General features: G+C 37.7%; 1 protein-coding gene across 3 annotated transcripts in view; it reads right to left on the reverse strand.

The window, feature by feature from the left end:
* Positions 1–18,835, reverse strand: part of SUGCT (succinyl-CoA:glutarate-CoA transferase) — a 762,227-nt gene that overhangs the window by 740,464 nt on the left and 2,928 nt on the right. For all 3 annotated transcript variants that reach the window (XM_052638793.1, XM_052638791.1, XM_052638792.1), the window contains exons 2-5: positions 10,405–10,456; positions 9,685–9,758; positions 4,328–4,413; positions 3,723–3,773 (exon numbers count right to left, since the gene is read on the reverse strand). In XM_052638793.1, the coding sequence (XP_052494753.1) occupies positions 3,723–3,773; positions 4,328–4,413; positions 9,685–9,758; positions 10,405–10,456 (263 nt within the window). The remainder of the gene's footprint in view (positions 1–3,722; positions 3,774–4,327; positions 4,414–9,684; positions 9,759–10,404; positions 10,457–18,835) is intronic.

Raw genomic sequence — 18,835 nt, forward strand, 5'->3', positions numbered from 1 at the left:
TAAGTCAGAAAGAGAAAAACAAATACTGAATAAAAATTCCATAATAAATATATATGGAATCTAGAAAAATGGTACTGATGAACCTGTTTGCAGGGCTGGAAGAGAGACAGAGATGGAGAGTAGACTTGTGGACACAGAGTCCACAAGGAGAAGAAGAGGATGGGATGACTTGAAAGAGTAGCGCTGAAACATATATTACCATATGTAAAACATAGGGTAATGTTTCACATATGAGAGCTAGTCGGAAGCTGCTGTATAAAACACGAAACTCAACTCAGTGCTCTATGACAGCTTAGAGAGGTGGGATGGAGGCGGGAGGGAGGTTCGAGAGGGAGGGGACATATGTATACTTACAGCTGATTCAAGTTGCTGTATGGCAGAAACCAACACAGCATTATAAAGCAACCGTTTGTTGTGTTTGTTCAGTCCATAGACATATCTGACTCTTTGCAACCCCATGGACTATACCACACCAGGCCTCCCTGTCCCTCACTGTCTCTCAGAGTTTGCACAAGTTCATGTCCATTGAGCTGGTGATGCTATCAACCATCTCTTCCTCAATTATCCTCCAATTAAAAACAAATAATTTTTAAAAGGAATTTGGATTAAAGAGGAGAGAAAAAAAATAAAAGCTGTCATTCACCAATTGAAAACAAATTTTAAGAATTCATTGTACTATTCCTGCAATTTTTCTGTATGTTTGAACTTTTCCTGATAAGATTTTGGGGGAAAATAAGACCCATGACACTGCTCTACTGGCCATGATTCATACTCACAACACGGACATAAAACTTATGAACAGTATAACTAGCTGAAAGCAATAGATTTAAGACCCAAAAAAAATCTATTTAAGTTTAATTACTTGAAATGTACTTCATTGTTATCAATCAGATCTGAAGAGAAACCCTGCCCATAAAGTTACAATTTAAACCTATCACAGTATGCTGAAAGACATAGGCAGTATCCAAAGAGAGTGAGAAAGACACCTCAGCAAATTCATTTCTTTTGCTTAGAATCATACATGTAGGTCTAAAATACTCTAATGTACACTGATGTCTTGAGAGCAAGAGCTATGAATTCCATCTAACACTTTAGATGGAAAAAGCACATCTAACACTGTAGATGAATAACCTTCATGAACTTGTAAAGTACTTTTTAAATCAAGTCTGAAATCTTCACTATTCAGGATAAAACATCAGAATATTCTTTCAGTAAGTCACTTCAGTCACTCAGTCGTGTCCAACTCTTTGCAACCTGATGGACTGCAGCACACCAGGCTTCCATGTCCATCAGAAACTCCTGGAGCTTGCTCAGACTCATGCCCATTGAGTCAGTGATGCCATCCAACCATCTCATCCTCTGTCATCCCCTTCCCCTCCTGCCTTCAATCTTTCCCAGCATCAGGATCTTTCCCAATGAGTCTGCTCTTTGCATTAGGTGCCCAAAGTTTTGGAGTTTCAGCTTCAGCATCAGTCCCTCCAATGAATATTCAGGACTGATTTCCTTTAGGATTGACAGGTTTGATCTCCCTGCAGTCCAAGGGACTCTCAAGAGACTTCTCCAACACCTCAGTTCAAAACCATCAATTCTTCCGCACTTTCTTTATAGTCCAACTCTCACATCCACACATGACTACTCAAAACACCATAGCTTTGACTAGACGGAACTTTGTTGGCAAAGTAATGTCTCTACTTTGTAATATGCTGTCTAGGTTGGTCATAGCTTTTCTTCCAAGGAGCATCTTTTAATTTCATGGCTACAGTCACCATCTGCAGTGATTTTGGAGCCCCCAAAATAAAGTTTTTCACTGTTTCCATTGTTTCCCCATCTATTTGCCAAGATGTGATGGGACAGATGCCATGATCTTCATTTTCTGAATGTTGAGTTTTAACCCAACATTTTCACTCTCCTCTTTCACTTTGATCAAGAGGCTCTTTAGTTCTTCTTTACTCTCTGCCACAGGGTGGTGTCATCTGTGTATCTGAGGTTATTGATATTTCTCCTGACAAACTTGATTCCAGCTTGTGCATCATTCAGCCTGCAATTTCGCAGGACGTACTCTGCATATATGTTAAATAAGCAGGGTGATGATATACAGCCTTAACGGACTGCTTTCCCAATTTGCAACCAATCTGTTGTTCCATGTCCAGTTCTAACTGTTGCTTCTTGACCTGCATATAGATCTCAGGAGGCAAGTAAGGTGATCTGATATTTCCATATCTTTAAGAATTTTCCACAGTTTGTTGGAATCAACACAGTCAAAGGCTTTGGCATAGTTAATAAAGCAGAAGTAGATGTTTTTCTGGAACTCTCTTGCTTTTTTGATGATCCAATGGATGTTGGCAATTTGATCTCTGGTTCCTCTGCCTTTTCTAAATCCAGCTTGAACACCTGGAAGTTCACAGTTCAAGTACTGTTAAAGCCTGACTTGGAGAATTTTGAGCATTACTTTACTAGCGTGTGAGATGAGTGCAATTGTGCGATAGTTTGAGCATTCTTTGGCATTGTCTTTTTTTGTGATTGGAATGAAAAGCTAATGCTTAATGAGTGCTAACTATGGCAGACACGCTTCTATACATTTTATACATATTCATTCAATTCTAACAACCCTAAGAAGTGGGTATTATTGGACTTCTCTGGCGGACCAGTGATTAAGACTCTGCGCTTCCACTGCATGGGTCACAGGTTTGATCCGTGTTCAGGAAACTAAGATCCCACCTGCCACTCAGCCATATAAATATAAAATAAAAACTTTTTAAAAAGTAGTTATTATTGCCCTCATTTTACAAATAAGGGAACTGATATATAAAGAAGTTAAGTAACCTGTTGAAGTCACATGGCTAGCAATTAAGAAGGCAGGATTTAAATCCTAGAAGAGAATACTAAGGTATGCCCCTAAACACTGGGCTTCCCTGTCCCCTCAAGGAAAGATGCCAAGATCAGGTCTGGACACATTAACCATCTGAATAAATGTTAGAAAAAGATTGGGCTCTACAGTGATGTAGATCCAGGGTTCAACTTTCAGCTCTTCCCTTTATTAGTTCTGTGATCTTCAGACAATCATTCAAGCCCCTTGAGACCCATTTTGCCTCTTGTGAAAATGAGGCTATAATATGTCATTTACAAAGCAAATTATGAAGATTTAAGAAAAGAATATTAGCAAAGTGCCCAGGCCTAAGATCTGATGCAAAGCAGGCACTAAATCAATAGACAATAGTACCATAACTAAACACTCTGACACCATGGAGAAATGTCATACACAATATACCAGAAATTATAAAGCAAGTTATATTTACTGTAAAAGCAGTTAAACTCTTGGACTGCAAGGAGATCAAACCCATCAATCCTAAAGGAAATCAGTCCTGAATATTCATTGGAAGGACTGACGCTGAAGCTGAAACTTCAATACTTTGGCTACCTGATGTGAAAAGCCAACTAGTTAGAAAGTTGGCTAAGAAGGCAGGAGGAGAAGGGGACGACAGAGGATGAGATTTGAGCAAGCTCTGGGAGATGAAGGACAGGGAAGCCTGGCGTGCTGCTGTCCATGGGTTCACAAGGAGTCCAACAAGACTGAGCGACTGAACAGCAATGAACTCTTCAAAGACATCTATAGCAAAATTTCAGACTGCCAACAAAATCATGTTTCAAACACTTTTACTCTGATATTCAAATCCCTAATTACAACCCAGGGGGTAAGGTGCCTTCTACAGAGCATACTGTACCTCTTTGACGATTTTCACCCCTTTTGGATCCTTGATATTAACAGCTATACTCTAAAAATTAAAAATAAGCATATTAAAATAATATCACAAAGATTTTTCTTTATGATAAAGAAAAATTACTGACAGTTCAGTAAGAGAGCCATTCATATCATCAATTCTCTTCTTAAAATAAATGTATTTTCCTCAGAATGAAACATTTAAATCACTTTTACTGATTTTATTTGCAATCTGGATATGTTAAAATGATAGCAAGGACTACAATAAAATAATTTCAAATAATGATCCCAAATATAGACAATACGCAATCTCCAAAAGAATAACAAACATAAAACAATCAAGTGATTTCTCTCCTTAATAAAATTATTTCTATTCAAAATCATTATAAATTCTCACAATATGCTTTAAGTTAGTAGAAAAGGAAAATAAAAAGGTCTACTGTTTCTGTTTGGTAACTGGCAAATGAATAGAATAAAATGTCACTTCTTGAAAATATTACTTAGATCTACAAAAAAAAGAGTAGAAATAAATGAGCCACAATGCTATCAAAAGTTTTGTTACTACAAGAGGATTATGGAAAGAAAGCAAAAAGGGGGTAATATTCTTACTTTTTTATTTCGGTTAACACTGAGAAAATAAGTACTTTCTGTCCCCACAAAAGGTGGACCCCAAGTTCGTGTATCATCACCAGCTCCTGAAAATAACAGTATCAGCTATTTTAACCTTGGAACATCATGAGACATTTCAAACCAACAAATTTACTCATTCCTACGTTCACAGACAACTACGAAGATCAGCTTAGTACAGTGGAATTAGCAACCTAAAGGAGCCATGGGAGCTTGTTAGAACTGCCCAAATTCCTTCCCTGTTCATGTAAATCACTAAATCCTCCCATAACTTCTTTCACTAAAACCCAACCCTGAAAGTAAAAATCCAGAACAGAATACCCAAATGCCAGTCTTAAAATACATAAACAGCAAGTTTGAAGGGAAAAAATTACTCTCCTAATTCAACAAACAAGTCAGCTCTTTCAGTGTTTTTGGCATTAAATGTGCAAACAAAGTGTTAGATCTGTAAAGGATTTTTTGTTATATATAATTTGAATCAGAAAAATGATAAGCAAGTCTCTATAAAGTGGTATTTGAGGCTAGGTATAAAATAATGATAAATAAATAAATCTATTTTTTAAATCCTGCAGTAATAAATCAGAAAAAGCAAAATAAGCAACTGAGTAGCAAATGTAAATAATTTAAAATACTAGCTTAGAATAAAATTTTAGTTATCAAGGTCTTGCTTCAAAGTAAAATGGTTAAAACCATCAAAAATAGGGTATTTTCTTTGAGACATCTACTTCAAATGACCTGAAAAGTACTTGTGTTTGATTCAAAGACAACACTATAGAGTTCGAGAAAAAAATTTTCTTTGCACAAAAAGCAAACAATGTAGATGGAAAAGAGAAGGTGAATTAACAAGTAATAGGCACAAATTAGTATCACTTAAATTTAAAAACTTATAAGTTCAATTAAATATAGATATTAGAAACTAACCACTACCTAAGTATTACTAGCCCCTCCAATAAGAGATAATTTGTGAGTATGGGCTAAAGTTTAAATTCTAATCTCATTTAAATGATATAGTTAATTTATTAGGCCATTAAACTTTACCCACTGAAACTGATAAAGAAAAACAGACACAGCCTTTTAGAAAACAAAACAGAAGCTAAATGATAGACTCCTTGATTTAAAAAGAAAAACAAAAAGGAAAAAACCTCACAAGAGAAGGGGAGAGAACAAGAGGAGAAAAGAAGCATTAGTTCTAACTGGGGATGAACTGGAAACAACACAAAGCAATAAATGCTAAGTATCAAACTGAACACATGTTCAAAACATCAGGGGAAAAAACAAAGTGCAAGAGTCCACAAAAACAACCTCCACAAAAACAACCTCCCAGTAATAGACCAGAGTCTATTACTATTAGAGTCTATTAGAGTCTTCATGGAAAAGGTATGTGTGAATATGAATCTCCAAGACCAGCCAGGACCTCCCAGAGTCAGGAGACAGTCCAGCCACTTCTATTTATCTGAAGGTCTCAATACATTAAGAAAAAAAATTTTTTAAGGAAGCAACATCAAGATAAGGTTAAAATTAGCTTATTTTAAATGATCACATTCATCTCTGATCACATTCATCTCTCGGGTGGAGATAATGTCAGAAATCTAAATTGGAGGCCCACATGGCTTTCCTGGAGGGCTTCCCCAGTGGCTCCTTGGTTAAAAAAAATCTGCCTGCAATGGAGGAGATGTAGGTTTGATCCCTAGGTCAGGAAGATACCCTGTAGGAGGGCACTGCAACCCACTCCAGTATTTTTGTCTGGACAATCTCAGGGACAGAGGAGTCTGACGGTCTATAGTTCTTGGGGTTGCACAGAGTTAAACACAACTGAAGCAGTCAAGCATGCACACACACATGGCTTCCCTACTGGACCTGTCCCTAGTGTATGTTGTTGTTGTTGTTGTTGAGTTGCTAAGTCTTATCCAACTCTCTTGCAAGCCCATGGACTGCAGCCAATCAGGCTCCTCTGTCCATGGGATTTCCCAGGCAAGAATACTGAAGTGGGTTACTATTTCCTTCTCCAGGGGATCTTCCCAACCCAGGGATCAAACCCACATCTCCTGCATTATAGGTAGACTCTTTACCACTGAGACACCAGGAAAGCCCATCCCTAGTATATAATCCCTAGTATATAAACCAGGGTTTAAGGGAAGCAGAAAGGGAGTACTGATGGCACATGAAAGGTTAAAGGTCACAAGCTTGTAAAACTAGCAATTTGAGAAACATGTTTTATTCGACCCACACACTATTTAAAGTTTTTAACTATCTGCCATGATTTCAAAATCCAGAAGCAGTAGATAAAAATTCAGACTTCTTTTTTAAAATGATATTTCAAAATATTCATTCATTCAGCAAAGATTTATTGGGTGCCTACTAGGTCACAAGCACCACTCTCTGCAGAGCAGACACAGCAGTAAGTAAAGACAAATTTGAAATAACAGCAGCATCATTTGATGCCCAGCCTACTTCATTCATTTAGGTTACCCTATCGGCATACAGCTTACATTCACTAACAAACTCGAAAAAAATATACTTAAGCTTGATATGTTCTTTAATTACTCAAGTAAGAATAATCTAAGTCCCAAATCAGAAAACTACAATCAAATTTAATTCAAGAACTAGAGAAAGTGGAAATGTGAAAGAGCTAGTTGCTCAGTCATGTCCGACTCTTGGTGACCCCATGGACTGTAGCCTGCCTGGTTCCTCTGTCCATGGAATTCTCCATGCAAGAACACTGGAGTGGGTAGCCATTCCCTCATCCAGGGGATCTTCCCAACCCAGGGATCAAACTCAGATCTCCTGCACTGCAGGCAGATTCTTTACTGTCTAAGCCACCAAACAAATTTAATTTAAGAACTGGAGAAGTGGACACTAAAACAGACTAACTCTCCACTAAAATTTGAAAATACTGCCAAATCACTTTACCCTCATATCTGTTGAATAATTATCTCAGAAAAAAACAAAATATATGAACATTAAAATGTACTGAGCAGAAGGGTTAAAGGAAAGAGAGAAATTAGTTAGGAAAAGAGCAATGAACACCTGCTAGGAAAAAAGTTTGATGCCTAGTATGTAGCTATGGGACTTAATAAAGTTCTAAATAAGGAAAGGGTCCCCCAGGGTGGAAAGGGAAAAAATAACAAAGGAGAAACAGGTCTACACAAATAGGGAAGAGTGATTTCTAAAATTAATAAAAGTACAGTCATTCCTTCATTATCCTCAAGGGTTCCAGCACCAACGAGGACTCCAAAATGGCAGATGCTCAAGTTCTGCAAATGGCCCTCTATGCCCACAGGTACAGCACCCCATGTTCTACCAACCACAGATCGTTGAAGTTCACTTGTCCACAGACTCAGCCAACCAGACACAAAGGGCCAACTGTACAAATATTTAACCTAGAGACCAAGGGAAACAGCAAGAGAAATTAGATGGACTATTCTGCCTGTAAGTGGAAGACCCCGTGGCTGAAATTAGAAAGCCTGTGGCATTGAAACTGGACTGCAATGTGGTAATTAGAAGTTTTGTGGTAACTGTTAAACAAAGAAAGAAAAAAACACGTTCAGCTAGAAAGTGAACATTATTCAGCATGTATCCAGCAATGACCAAAAGCAATAAATATCACGGACTGGATAAATGAAGCACAGTCTCTGGAAAGCAGGATTTACCAGGCTCTTCTATCACCTGGAGCCTGACAAAGACAGGGTCAGAAAAATGTAATATAAAATATATAATATTTCTCATGCTGATCAGAGAATCTTATGCTAACTGCTTGGGCCTCCTAAGAAGATTTAGCAGAAAGTTGAATCTTCCAGATCAGGTATTCACCTTTATAGTGTTTAATCACTTACAGTGAATTCATATGTTGACGTAATTGCAATCTAGTCTCTTATGGGTCTGATAGAAACATGCACACTATTCAAGAAGGCTGGACCATTTTCATTGATTTGGGAATTCTGTTCCAAATCCATAAGCATCAGAATTTTTTTTTTGCCATGGTACATGGCATGTGGGATATGGAATCTTAGTTCCTGGACCAGGGATCAAACCAGTGCCCCCTGCAATAGAAGCACAGAAGCCTGACTATCAGACCACCAGGGAAGTCCCAGCATCAGATCTTGAAAGATAAATAATAACGCTGATTTTCGAAACCTTCCAAAACAAGCTGTTTGTGAGATAATGCAGAGAACGTGGACTCTTGGTTTAAGTGCTTATTAGAGAGAAAGGGAACGTAATATGACACTTTTCTAAGTAGCTTCATCAACAGCAACATGAATTAAACATCAAAGAGTTGAGAAGGCACCAAATAAGAGTGAGAATTATGCACCCAGTATAGGTTTGTTTGGTGGACAAAGGGAAGAGAAGAAAGGAAAGTTGTCAGATGAAAAACATAAAAGCAAAGAATTCATCTTAGCTTCAGTGCTTTTCCCTCAAAATATTTAAAAGTTTGAAATGGGAAAATGTTTCTTTTATTAGAAATAGAAAATAATGACTTAGGTTGGGGTATTTGGGTTCCTTTCGGAAGGACTGTGATTCCTTTCCTTCCTCCTTCTTCTACAACCTATTTCTCCCCTCTTCCCTTCCCCTGGTCCCTGGCTCCCCTTCATCCCACAGTGAGGGAAAGTGGCCAGGCTCACTCTAACCTCAGTCTCAGCAGCAATTCTTGTGTGGGGCTCAGGAGGACCAGGATCAGAGATGAATGTCTCAACATTCCTTACTAGCTGTGTGACCGTACATAAATCCCTTCATCTCTCAGGGTCTCTGTGTTCTTATTTATAATCTAGGAATAATAACAGGTGACAGGTTGTTGTAAAGATTGAATAAATTAATATAGGCAAAGTGCTTAGAACTGTGCCCAGCACTAAACGTCATTAACATCACTGTTATCACACTGCATGTCAGTTTCTACCAATGTGCTTAGTCGCTCAGTCATGTCCAACTCTTTGTGACCCCATGTACTGTAACCCACCAGGCTCCTCGGTCCATGGGGATTCTCCAGGCAACAATACGGGAGTAGGTCGCCACGCCCTCCTCCTGGGGATCTTTGCAACCCAGGGATCAAACCCAGGTCTCCCCCATTGCAAGCGGATTCTTAACCATCTGAGCCAGCAGGGAAGCCCTGGTGTTTCTAACAGAGGCTTACAGAAACTGGCTTAGGGCTCAACCCTTGGCATGTAAAGAGTAGAAAGAGATCTAACTTTAGTATAGGTTCAGAGGAAAATAAAGAATGGAGAAGAAAAATAATCATTTCATTTCAATTCTTTCCTCATCCCACATACAGGTACATAGATATTTAAAGAACTACTAAAAATATTTATTAGCTTGTTTCTATGTTTTAAAGAGAATAGTAGTTTTACCTGGTCTTTCCACTTTTATAACTTCTGCTCCAAGATCTCCTAAATTCATAGTAGCAAAAGGTCCCGCCAGTACTCTACAATGTTAACAGTGACAAATAAATTCATTACCATCTTTAAGATTTTTATATTTATTTGTTTCTTAATGGTCCATCAACACAGACAAGCTCATATAATGTTAGTAAGAATTAAAACTGTTATAAAAGTGATTTGGCCATATATATCAAGAGCTTTAAAAAGTATATTCCCTTTGATGCAGTAATTCCACTTCCATAATTCTACCCTAAAGAAGAAATTGAAAGATTTTCTAAGGCCAAGATTTATGTACAAGGGAGTCTACTTTATACTAGAAAAACATCCAGGGGATGACTAAGTAATTAGGTGACAACTACATAATAAAATATTATCGTATATTTTTGTTGAATTTTGAATGACATAGTAAAAATAGCCAAAATATAACATAATGCTTAAAATGTGAATAAACCTATAATTTCAATATAGTTTCATTTTTTAAAGTATAAATAGATACGCAGATTCGAAAGAAATGTATAAATATTACAGGAATTGTCTTTAGAATAATGAAATTATAGGAAATATCCTTGATTTCTCTTTCCAAAATTTCAATGATAAGCTTACAAGCACCCTCTTATAATCCAAGAAACAAATGCTTTTTTAGAGAAGGGGAAAACTCAATCACCAAAACATAGATAAACCAATACACACCTCGTTAGATCCAGAATCTTTACACCCTCCAATGGCTTCACATTGTCAGTATCTGGCAAAACAGAGAAAATATTTGAAGATAATTGATTACTAATTTTAGGAAGGAATAATGCATAATTTGGCCACCTGATGCAAAGAGCTGACTCATTTGAAAAGACCCTGATGCTGGGAAAGATTGAAGGCAGGAGGAGAAGGGGATGACAAAGGATGAGATGGTTGGATGGCATCACCCGTTCACTGGACATGAGTTTTGGTGGGCTCCAGGAGTTGGTGTTGGACAGGGAGGCCTGGCATGCTGCAGCTCATAGGGTTGCAAAGAGTTAGACATGACTGAGCGACTGAACTGAACTGAATGCAGAGTTCTTCATATTCTGAAAGCACTCTCTATTACTACCAAATAAATAAATAAATTTTCCTTCAGATTACTAAAGAGAACTGTGTATAACACAGAACCCTTGACCAATCCAATTTATCAATCTGTAAAAATTTTAAAGCCTCTAACACCAGATTATTCCCCATTTAATAAAGTCCAAAGCTACACGTAAAATAGTTTGTCTAATGAAAAATAAAAAGTTGGAGGAGAGAGGGTTGCAGAGGCTGAGCACAGAGGATCTTTAGGACACTGAAAATACTGTGTATGATACCATAATGATGCATACATGTCATTACACATTTTCCAAACTCACAAATAGAACTTTCCATCACCTGAAAGTTTCCACCTGCCCTTTGCAAACTACCTTTCCCTCCATTCCCAACCTCAGGCAACCACTGATCTGCTTTCTGTCACTACAGTTTAATCTGCACTTTCTAAAATATTATCTAACTAAAATAATACAGCATATACCCTTTTTGGCCTGGCTTCTTCCATTCAGCATAATGATATTGAGACTCATCCATGTTGTTGAATTTTTATAAGTAATAGCCTGTTCTATGGATATACATTTTTCTTTATCCTTTCTAACCTACTGAATAGGCTCCAGTTTTACGTTCCAGTGGATCAAGCTGCTATGAACATTCATGTACAAGTCTTTGTGGGACATGTTTTCATTTCTCTTGAGTAAATACCTAGGGGAATGGCTGGGTAATATGGTAAGGTTATGCTTAACTTTCTAAGAAACTGCCAAACAGCTTTACAAAGTGACTGTACAATAATAATACATGTGAGTTCTAGAAGCTCCACATCTTCAAAACACTAAGTATTGTTAATCTTTTTTAAATTTATTTATTTGGCTGCACTGGGTCTCAGCTGTAGCACATGGGCTCTTCAATCTTCCTTGCAGCATGCAGGATCTAGTTCCCTGACCAGGAAGCAAACTGGTCCCTTGCACTGGGACCTGAGTCTTAACCACTGGACTACCAGAAAAGTCCCTTGTTAATCTTTTTAATGTTAGCCATTCTAATGGGTGTATGATGTTTATCTGAGGCTTTAATTTGCATTCCTTTGATGATTAATGCTATTCAAAATCTTTTCATGTAACAACAGGCCATTCATGTATCTTCTATTGTGAATTGTCTCACTGTTTTTTTAATACTGAAGCAAAATATTCAAAACAATGCAGAAATCCACCAACATGTGAAATATTAAATAAGCACTGGCACATCCATATAACAAAATACCATGCCGATGTTAAGAAAAAATGAGACAGATCTACATACCCTGACATATATAGTTGACCAAGATATATTCCTAAGTTAAAAAATAAATCAGGGACTTCCCCGGTGGTCCAGTGGTTAAGAATTCACCTTGTAATGCAGCGGAACCAGGTTCAATTCCTGATCAGGGAACTAAGATCTCACATGCTGCAAAGCAACTGTGCCACAACTAGAGACTCCCAGTGCCACAGCCAAATAAATAAATAATTTTAAAAATTCAAGTTGTAGAATAGAATGTATAAAATGAGCCTATGTTTGTAAACATACATCATAATAATAATAACATTGGTACCTGGAGCATTCATAAAGTTCTACTCTTGGCTAAATCTTGGGGTAAGAATTTATGGAACACTTTCACTAGCTAAGTTACTTATTTCTATAATTTTGCTTAATTCTTAAATCAGGGGAAAAAAAGAAAAAGTGAAAACATAAAGAACAAACTGAGAGAGAAACAAGATATTTTAGAGAAATTAAAACATAGAAAAAGATCTTAAATATGATAAGATATTTTGATATCATTAGGAATGAACTGACAAGCAATTATTATCCATTAGACTCCAAAAACATGAGTCTTCTGTACTCATCTCTTTGGAGGCCCCTGCCTTTTTTTCAAATGAAGCAGGAAATATATTTAGAGATCTCTTTAATTCATAAATCTCATCTCATCATAAATCTATAAAGAGAAGTTTATATTTCACTACCAATGTCAACTCACAACCATAATAAATTAGTAAAATTTTATGTAATGATGCAAAAACTTTTAAATGAATTCATTTAACATTAGCCAATAGCATTTTACTTTTATGATCTGTGAAGATAACCAAAAAGGACTTCTAAAGCATATTTAAAGTGAAAGTGAAGTCGCTCAGTCATGTCCAACTCTTTGCGACCCCATGGACTGTAGCCCACCAGGCTCCTCCATCCACGGAATTTTCTAGGCAAGAGTACTGGAATGGGTTGCCATTTCCTGCTCCAGGGGATCTTCCTGACCCGGGGATCGAACCTGGGTCTCCTGCATTGTGGGCAGATACTTTACCGTCTGAGCCACCAGGGAATCCCCTAAAGCATATTTAAGTCACAATCAATTAACGAGTTTTAAACAGTTAAGAGCATAAACCTTAGAGACTGAATTTAATTCTCTGCTTCACTACTTACTATCCTAGTGACCTTGACCAAGGTAAACATTTCTCTGTTTCAATTTCCTCATTTGAAACACCTACATCATAGAGTTTGCAAAGATTAAGTGAAATGTTATATGTGGGCTTCCCAGTGGTATCAGTGGTGAAGAACCCACCTGCCACTGCAGGAGACATAGAGACTTGGGTTTGATATCTGGGTCGGGAAGATCTCCTGGAGGAGGGCATGGCAACCTTCCAGTATTCTTGCCTGGAGAATCTCATGGACAGAAGGACCTGGCAGGCTATAGTCCATGGGGCTGCAAAGAGTCAGATATGACTGAACCGACTTTGTGCAGGCACACACAAAGTACACTTCCTGGCATATAGTGAATGCTCACTAAATACCAACAATTGTTGTTCTCATCATCATCACCAATGTAATATACAGTCCCAATACCTATTAAAGTAGATAATCCAGATTTGAAAGCAATCACGACTCATGATTATTTTAAGGAACAGAAAATAATATTATTCTCAGTTCTCTATACTTTAAAAAGATATCTACAGCCATATTTTGCCTCCTTATAAAAGACCAGAATAGTCTGATTACAGGGTGAAAAACAGTTGAAAAGAGCATCTATTATAACGTAATTTGTTGAGATATAGTGAGCAGCTTGTATATCACTCTATCTTATTTGGCCTCCAGGATGGAAAGCTATTATGTTGATACAGCTGAGTAACCATGCAAAGAAATATAATTATAATGAAGCTGCCATCAAATTTATGCTTGCCAGAGTTGCTTCTAGGACTCCTCTGGTATTTGGCCCTAGGTTTCCATGACACAAATAAATTTGAACACCAGAGCGGATATAATTGACAGATGCCCACACAAGTGGCTCATTTGTGTGGCAGCAACCATGACATCCCTCTCCCACTGTACTAGCCAACTACTGAGACATTTAACAAAAAAGTCAAGTCCTAAAACAAACTGATCGAATATCACTATCAAATACAACATGTGATATCCATCAGAAGGCTTTCTTGATTTGATATTTTTACAGAAAACTTAATTACCAGAACTTAGGAGTGAGCCAGTAGATGGATATCTCTTCCAAGCTTTATTTAGAAAAGTTAGGAGGATATTTTCTTTCTAACACAGGTTGAGTCTTGAAAGAATTCTCTGTTCCTAATAGTATAATTTGGCAGGAAATTTTAGGGGTTTAGAGTACTTGGAAAATCAGAATCCACTGGAAAACACTCCAGGGAAACTAAAATTTTCGAGTTGTAAAAAGATAGTGTGGAAGTGACACTCAAGTTATGAGGCAATTAAGAAACAATTTGGTTCAGCAGTAAAGACTCCACCTGCAGTGCAGAAACCACAGGAAACATGGGTTCGATTCCTGGGTTGGGAAGACCCCCTGGAGGAGGAAATGGCAACCCACTCCAGTATTTTTGCTTGGAAAATCCCATGGACAGAGGAGCCTGGCAGGCTACAGTCCATGGGGTCACAGAGAGTCAGACACAACTAAGTGATTGAGCACACAGCAAACAGTAGCAGGATGGATAATAACGTGTAACGGTTTACAAGTCATGCTTCACTGACCCTCAGTTTCTTCAGAACTGCCCTTCCCTTGCAAGGACTCCGCTATTACTGTGGGATTTGCAATCAAAGAGGTTTTTGTTTTTTTTTAATTTTTACTTTTACTTTATTTTACTTTACAATACTGTATTGGTTTTGCCATATATTGACATGAATCCACCACAGCAAAGAGGTTTTAAAACTGCTGGATGCTACTATTTTAATGAAAACTTGAAGAAAAATGCAAAAAGACTAGAAATAAAGGGCTACCAAATGATAGGTAAAGCATTACACAACCAAAGTACCAGTGGGTGCTAATCCCTAATCCCTCTGCTCTTCTCACTTCCCAGCTTCTCTTGCAATTAGATTGGGGCCAAATGCCTGGGGTCTGGCCAATAACACATAAACAGAAGCAATATAAGCTTAATTCCAGCCCTAATCCTTAAAAACATCCCATTCGGTCCTCCAGGCTTCTACAGTCCTACTGCAGTGACTGTGGGCTAATCTGCACCACAGCCCCATCTAGCCTTTCCTGACCAATGAAGAAACTAGGCATGGGCGGAAGAAAAATGGTAGTATACTCTAAGCGAATGTAAAGCATCCAAGCCAAGAAGTTAGAAGCCTGTTTCAGGGGTAGGTTGCTTCACTGCTACCAGCAGTCATCAAACTGAGATACATTAAGACTTTTGTAAAAAATCAATGAATCATTTTAAAGAAATCAATTTCCAGATCTTAAGCTTCCATACATATTTTTCCCCAAAACTGATCAAATAAGACCTACAAATAAGCCTTCTTTTATGACAAGTCTTCTCACACTGGGTAAAAGGAAAGCATATTCCTCACACGTTACAGGTCTTACCCTCACCTTAGTTCTTACTATAAAATTTATTTGTGATAAAAAAAATTTTTAATATGAACTTAACATATGCAATGCATTGCTAATCAAGTCATTTAGGAGAAAGAACACTAGTATAGACTGGAACACAGAAGTGTAGAAAATGGTACTAACTTAGAGACCTTATAAATAATCAAGTTATAGGATTCACAACCGAAAGTCAGGAAGCCAGAGAAAAAAGCTTCAGGGTCGAGGCCTCTTTAATGGTCCTACAAGTGGCTGAACCAGGAACTCGTGGAGCAAATGACAGTTATCAACTACAGAATGTGAATGCCCACAAACCCATGAGACCCCTGAACTACACTGTGTAGATGACGTGGCTTTCCTCCGGAAGAAGACTGACCAAAGGGAAGACCGCTGTGCAAATCAGGGAATGGCATCCATTCCAGGGGACAACCAGCAAAACTCCATCACAGGTACTGGAGGGGCATTAGAATTATCATAGAAAAGAAGAAAATGTGCGTGTGCGAGGTGTGGGAGGCTGGGAACAGGGGCCAGTGTTAGATGGTGAATGTGATGAGCCTATTTTGAACCCAAAAAGGGAACAGAACCCTATTTTACAGACCAACTGCAAATAAAACAGGAGGAATAGATGGAAAGGGAAGGGACAGCCTGGGAGAAGTGAGCAGACAGATACATGTAAGAAAAAAATTGTCTTCTGATTTGATTTGTTTTCAATAGCTTCCAGTAAGTCATTCTGAAGAGCAGGAGATGTCTAGAAGAACTTAGGATACTTTCTGTGAAGTGCTATGGAACCCTCCCAGGGATGTCTCTTTAAGTAGTAAAGATAAAAATTATTCTCTAAGCCTTTTAGAGGTTGGGGGGTGGGGGGTGGTTAAGAAGGCACAATGAGGAGCATGTTTCCAAGGACAGAGGCAGGTCTTAAGGTGGCCTAGCCATGTTCATGTTGTAAATTCATTCAAACTTTTCATACCTACTATCAAACTGCCCACCAGAAAAGTGGTACTAATATATACCAGCATCAGCTGTGGAAAACAATGTTCTCCACTATCTCCCATAACCCACAATGGCTTAGTTTTGGGAGCATTTTGTTTACTTGTTTGTTGTAAATTCAACAGCTAAAAATTTGCATGTTACTACCATTTTAATTTTCATTTACTTAATGACAAGAAATTACACTGCTTTTCATACTTCCTCTTTTTATGTATCTTCTCTTGTAAATAATGTATTCTTCTTGTTGGCCCATATGTCTACAGGCACATTTATCTTTTCCTTATTGATCTGTATGGATTCTTCGTGTAGTAAGAATATTAACCTTTTATGAGTATAAAACACAAAGATACAAATTCTAGTGACATTAAAATTTTATTCACTCATTTTAAAACAAAAAATTGTATCTGGAAAAGAATAATTACATTCTTTAACATTTTTCTTCATGTCAAAGTATTCTGTCAACAATTTTATTATATTCAATAAAAATTTTTATAAGTGACTTAATGCATTAACACATATTACACATGGGTGAAGAATATTAATCAAAAAGAAATACGTATGTATAAAACATTTCACCTATGCTTGACTAGAACAATGGAAACATGCTTAGAATTGAAAAGAAGATCATTAACAGTAGTTTGGCTCTCAGAGACAAGAACAAGTTGCTTCCAACACCTGCTTAATCAATGAGAACATTACATAAGTGATAGTTAAGAGATCCACTGTGTTCAATGCATACCTCATCCTATTAATGAATGAGCTAATCATATCCTAGAGATGCATTTACTTTTCTACTATTGACAGTCTTTAACATGGAACAGCTAAACAGCTAACAAGAGAAGAGGAAAACAGAGATAATCTGAAAGGCGTCAGGGAATACTATATCACAGTAGCTCCACCCCCACCCCCCATCCATGGGTTCCTCAACTACAGAGTCAACCAAAGGTGGATTGAAAATATTGGGAAGAAAAAAATTCCAAAGAGCAAAGCTTGAATATGCCTCCCACAACTATTTACAGAGCAGTTACATTGTATTGACAACTATTTACATATTATTTACATTGCACTTGGTATTATAAGGTACACACAGAACAGGTGGTTATATGCAAATACCAAACCATTTTATATAGTAAGGAACTTGAGCATCCTTGGATTTTGGTATCCAAGGGGGCGGGAATCCTGGAATCAATCCTCTGCAGATCCTGAGAGAGATACCTGAACAAACATTTCCAGGACTAACTTCAGGAGCACATATACTAAAATTGGAACAAACATTTCTAACATAGAAACTATTAAATACACTCTCCTGTCCTAAGAAGTGCTTTCATTAAAAATATATGGTCTTTAATCTCCATACTTATTCAAAACCGTGGTTTCTGAAGCAGAGATCAGAGTTATTATTTCTTACATCAAGAAATGCACCATTTTCTCCCCAACTAATAAGTTACAGGAGTCATAATGAGAGCTGGTAGACTTCACTGGCACATACAAGGACTGAGCCCCAGGAAAGGTCCCCCAAATTATAAACTAACCAGTTTGTATGGAACAGCTGCTCGCACTGCACCTTCCCCCCAAAAAGCAGAGACAGCTAATCGCCCTAAAGTAAGCAAATTCTCCTCAGGAAGAAAGGGGGATGGCCCCTGGGCTCTGACTCTCTAGAATGTAAATAAATGTCTCCAGGGGGAAAGATAAACTTCACTAGGTTAACAATCTCAATCTTGGGAAAGTATCCAAGGCCCTGAGTTTTATACCCCTTTGAAATACAAACATAAATTTCCTGGAAGCTCTCTAACAATCATTTCAGTCATCTTTTAACTTCCAAGGCTTGCCCTTTAACCCAAGTTCTAGTTTTCTTGGCATAGAAAGCCCTGACCATGCAGAAACATGGAAATATTCACTCCTTGGTAATAAGGAGTAAAAACTAACCAACGTGTTTACGTTTTCAGCACTTGTTAATACCTGATGCCTACCAAACATATTGGGTTTCAAATCCTTTCTGGAGAGCCCTAGAAATTCCTCAGAGGTACCCAGAGGCATCTTCTCAAGGAGGCAGATAGAGGGGACAGAGCAAGCAGCTCTGGGAATCCCAATTCCTCCTTCAAACACGAAGCCATATGCTCTCAAAAAGGCTCTACCAAAAAAAAAAATTGTTTTTAATCTACTGAAAAAAACACTTAAAAAAACTTTGGTAACCTCAATAAAGATTCTCTGTCTTATAGAAATGGACAAGTT

The sequence above is a fragment of the Budorcas taxicolor genome, chromosome 4, assembly GCF_023091745.1.
Source record: "Budorcas taxicolor isolate Tak-1 chromosome 4, Takin1.1, whole genome shotgun sequence".
Taxonomy (NCBI): domain Eukaryota; kingdom Metazoa; phylum Chordata; class Mammalia; order Artiodactyla; family Bovidae; genus Budorcas; species Budorcas taxicolor.